Consider the following 996-nt stretch of genomic DNA (forward strand, 5'->3'; position numbering starts at 1 on the left):
GTCACCGAACGCAATCTTTCAATTGTAATTTTCTTTTTTTCTCTTTCTCACTACCGAAGCGTAACTGACTCGTCAGATCGATCGACCACCGCTCTTCTCCGTCATCCCATCGTTGATGATATGTTTGTTTCGCTTCTTGCCTCCGGTGCCGGCGGGTTGCTCGTCGGCGGCGACTCGTCGGTGACGCGGTACGAAAGGGCGTGGATCGTTTCGCTGGCCCGTGGCTGCGTCCCATTGGCTTCCCCCGCGGTCCTCGACGGTCCGGAGACTCGGCCGCTCGAGCTAGACGAACCCTTTCGGATCGAATATCTCCGGTACCTCGTCGTACGCGCGAGTCGCGATCCTGTGGCTGAACAGCGTGCCGATCACCACCAGGCTCAACACCAACAACAAGCGTCCACCGTCGTTCACTCTCGTACCGCTGCACGTCTCTTTCGGCTCCAGCTTCGCTGTAAAAACGAACAGAGAAAAAAAAAAAAAAAAAAAAAAAAAAAAAAAGAACAAGCATGAAAACTCTGGCAAACTTTGATATTTAGATCGCTTATCGAGTATAAATCCTGCCGCTCAATAAATGAAAGGAAAATTCGATTTCCAACGGAATGTTTCTTTGCGCGACGATTTAGATGGGCGAGAATTTTTTTTTTTTTTTTTTTTTATCGGCGAGAAATCGTGAAATTAAACGCATCCTCCACGCATCTCGGCATCACGGTGTACATGCATGCATGCATGTATGCACAGGTGTGTACGCACACGTGCGCACGTTTGCGCGCACAGACGTGCCGCGGCGGCATCGATCCACTTTGCCAGAGCGGCCAGTTCTCCACCCCCGCACCCTCGTTTACCCTGCTCGTCCGTTCGTTTCGTTCCTGGGTGCCGCGATCAAAACCCCTACTACCCTTTTCGTCGAGCCACCTCCACCGACTTTTCTCCATTGTTTTCTTTCTTCGAGGTGCGACCACCGATCAAACTTTACCCCCCTCCCCCTCTCCTTTCCCC

General features: G+C 51.8%; 1 protein-coding gene across 2 annotated transcripts in view; it reads right to left on the minus strand.

The window, feature by feature from the left end:
- Window positions 1-224: 224 nt before the first annotated feature.
- The window catches only part of LOC102672310 (acetylcholinesterase-like), a 19,540-nt gene continuing 18,768 nt past the window's right edge, over window positions 225-996 (minus strand). For both annotated transcript variants that reach the window (XM_006621488.2, XM_006621490.2), the window contains one exon: window positions 225-449. In XM_006621488.2, coding sequence (XP_006621551.1) covers window positions 283-449 — 167 coding nt within the window. In that variant the 3' untranslated portion in view covers window positions 225-282. The remainder of the gene's footprint in view (window positions 450-996) is intronic.

The sequence above is a fragment of the Apis dorsata genome, unplaced genomic scaffold, assembly GCF_000469605.1.
Source record: "Apis dorsata unplaced genomic scaffold, Apis dorsata 1.3 scaffold_631, whole genome shotgun sequence".
Lineage (NCBI taxonomy): Eukaryota > Metazoa > Arthropoda > Insecta > Hymenoptera > Apidae > Apis > Apis dorsata.